Source organism: Eimeria mitis, genomic scaffold (genome assembly GCF_000499745.2).
Source record: "Eimeria mitis Houghton genomic scaffold, Emh_scaff414, whole genome shotgun sequence".
Classification (NCBI taxonomy): domain Eukaryota; phylum Apicomplexa; class Conoidasida; order Eucoccidiorida; family Eimeriidae; genus Eimeria; species Eimeria mitis.
The window spans coordinates 14509-14913 of NW_013572468.1; the positions used below are offsets into that span (position 1 = coordinate 14509).

The 405-nt window shown below is 61.2% G+C and overlaps 1 protein-coding gene across 1 annotated transcript in view; it reads right to left on the bottom strand.

Moving 5' to 3' along the window:
* Positions 1 to 405, bottom strand: part of EMH_0011400 (uncharacterized protein) — a gene marked incomplete at both ends in the record, with an annotated part of 2632 nt that overhangs the window by 1837 nt on the left and 390 nt on the right. The window contains one exon of the mRNA XM_013499255.1: positions 1 to 404. Within this exon, the coding sequence (XP_013354709.1) occupies positions 1 to 404 (404 nt within the window). The remainder of the gene's footprint in view (position 405) is intronic.

The window sequence follows — 405 nt, forward strand, 5'->3', positions numbered from 1 at the left end:
ATCCTGCTGCAGCCCGGGCAGCAGCTGCAGCCAGCAGTCTGCTGCTGTATCATATATCCATACATCGCTGAGCAGCTGCTGCTGCAGCAGCAGCAGCTTCTCTCCAACGAACTGCTGCAGCTGCTGCTGCTGCTGCACCTTCCGCTGACGACGCTGCTGCTGCAGCTGCTGCTGCAGCTGCTGCTGCAGTTCTGAGCCACCCAAATCCAAGACAGCCCGGGCTTGCTGCAGCTGCTGCAGGGTTTCCTCTCTTTCAGCAGCAAACTCCTCCTGCTCCCGCTGCTGCTGCTGCTCCTGCTCCTGCTGCTGCTGCTGCTGCTGCTGCTGCCGCTGCTGCTGCTTGGGTGCATCGGCGCTGCTGCAGCGCCTCGCAGCCCTTCCCCTTCTTTTTTTTTTGCGTCTAGA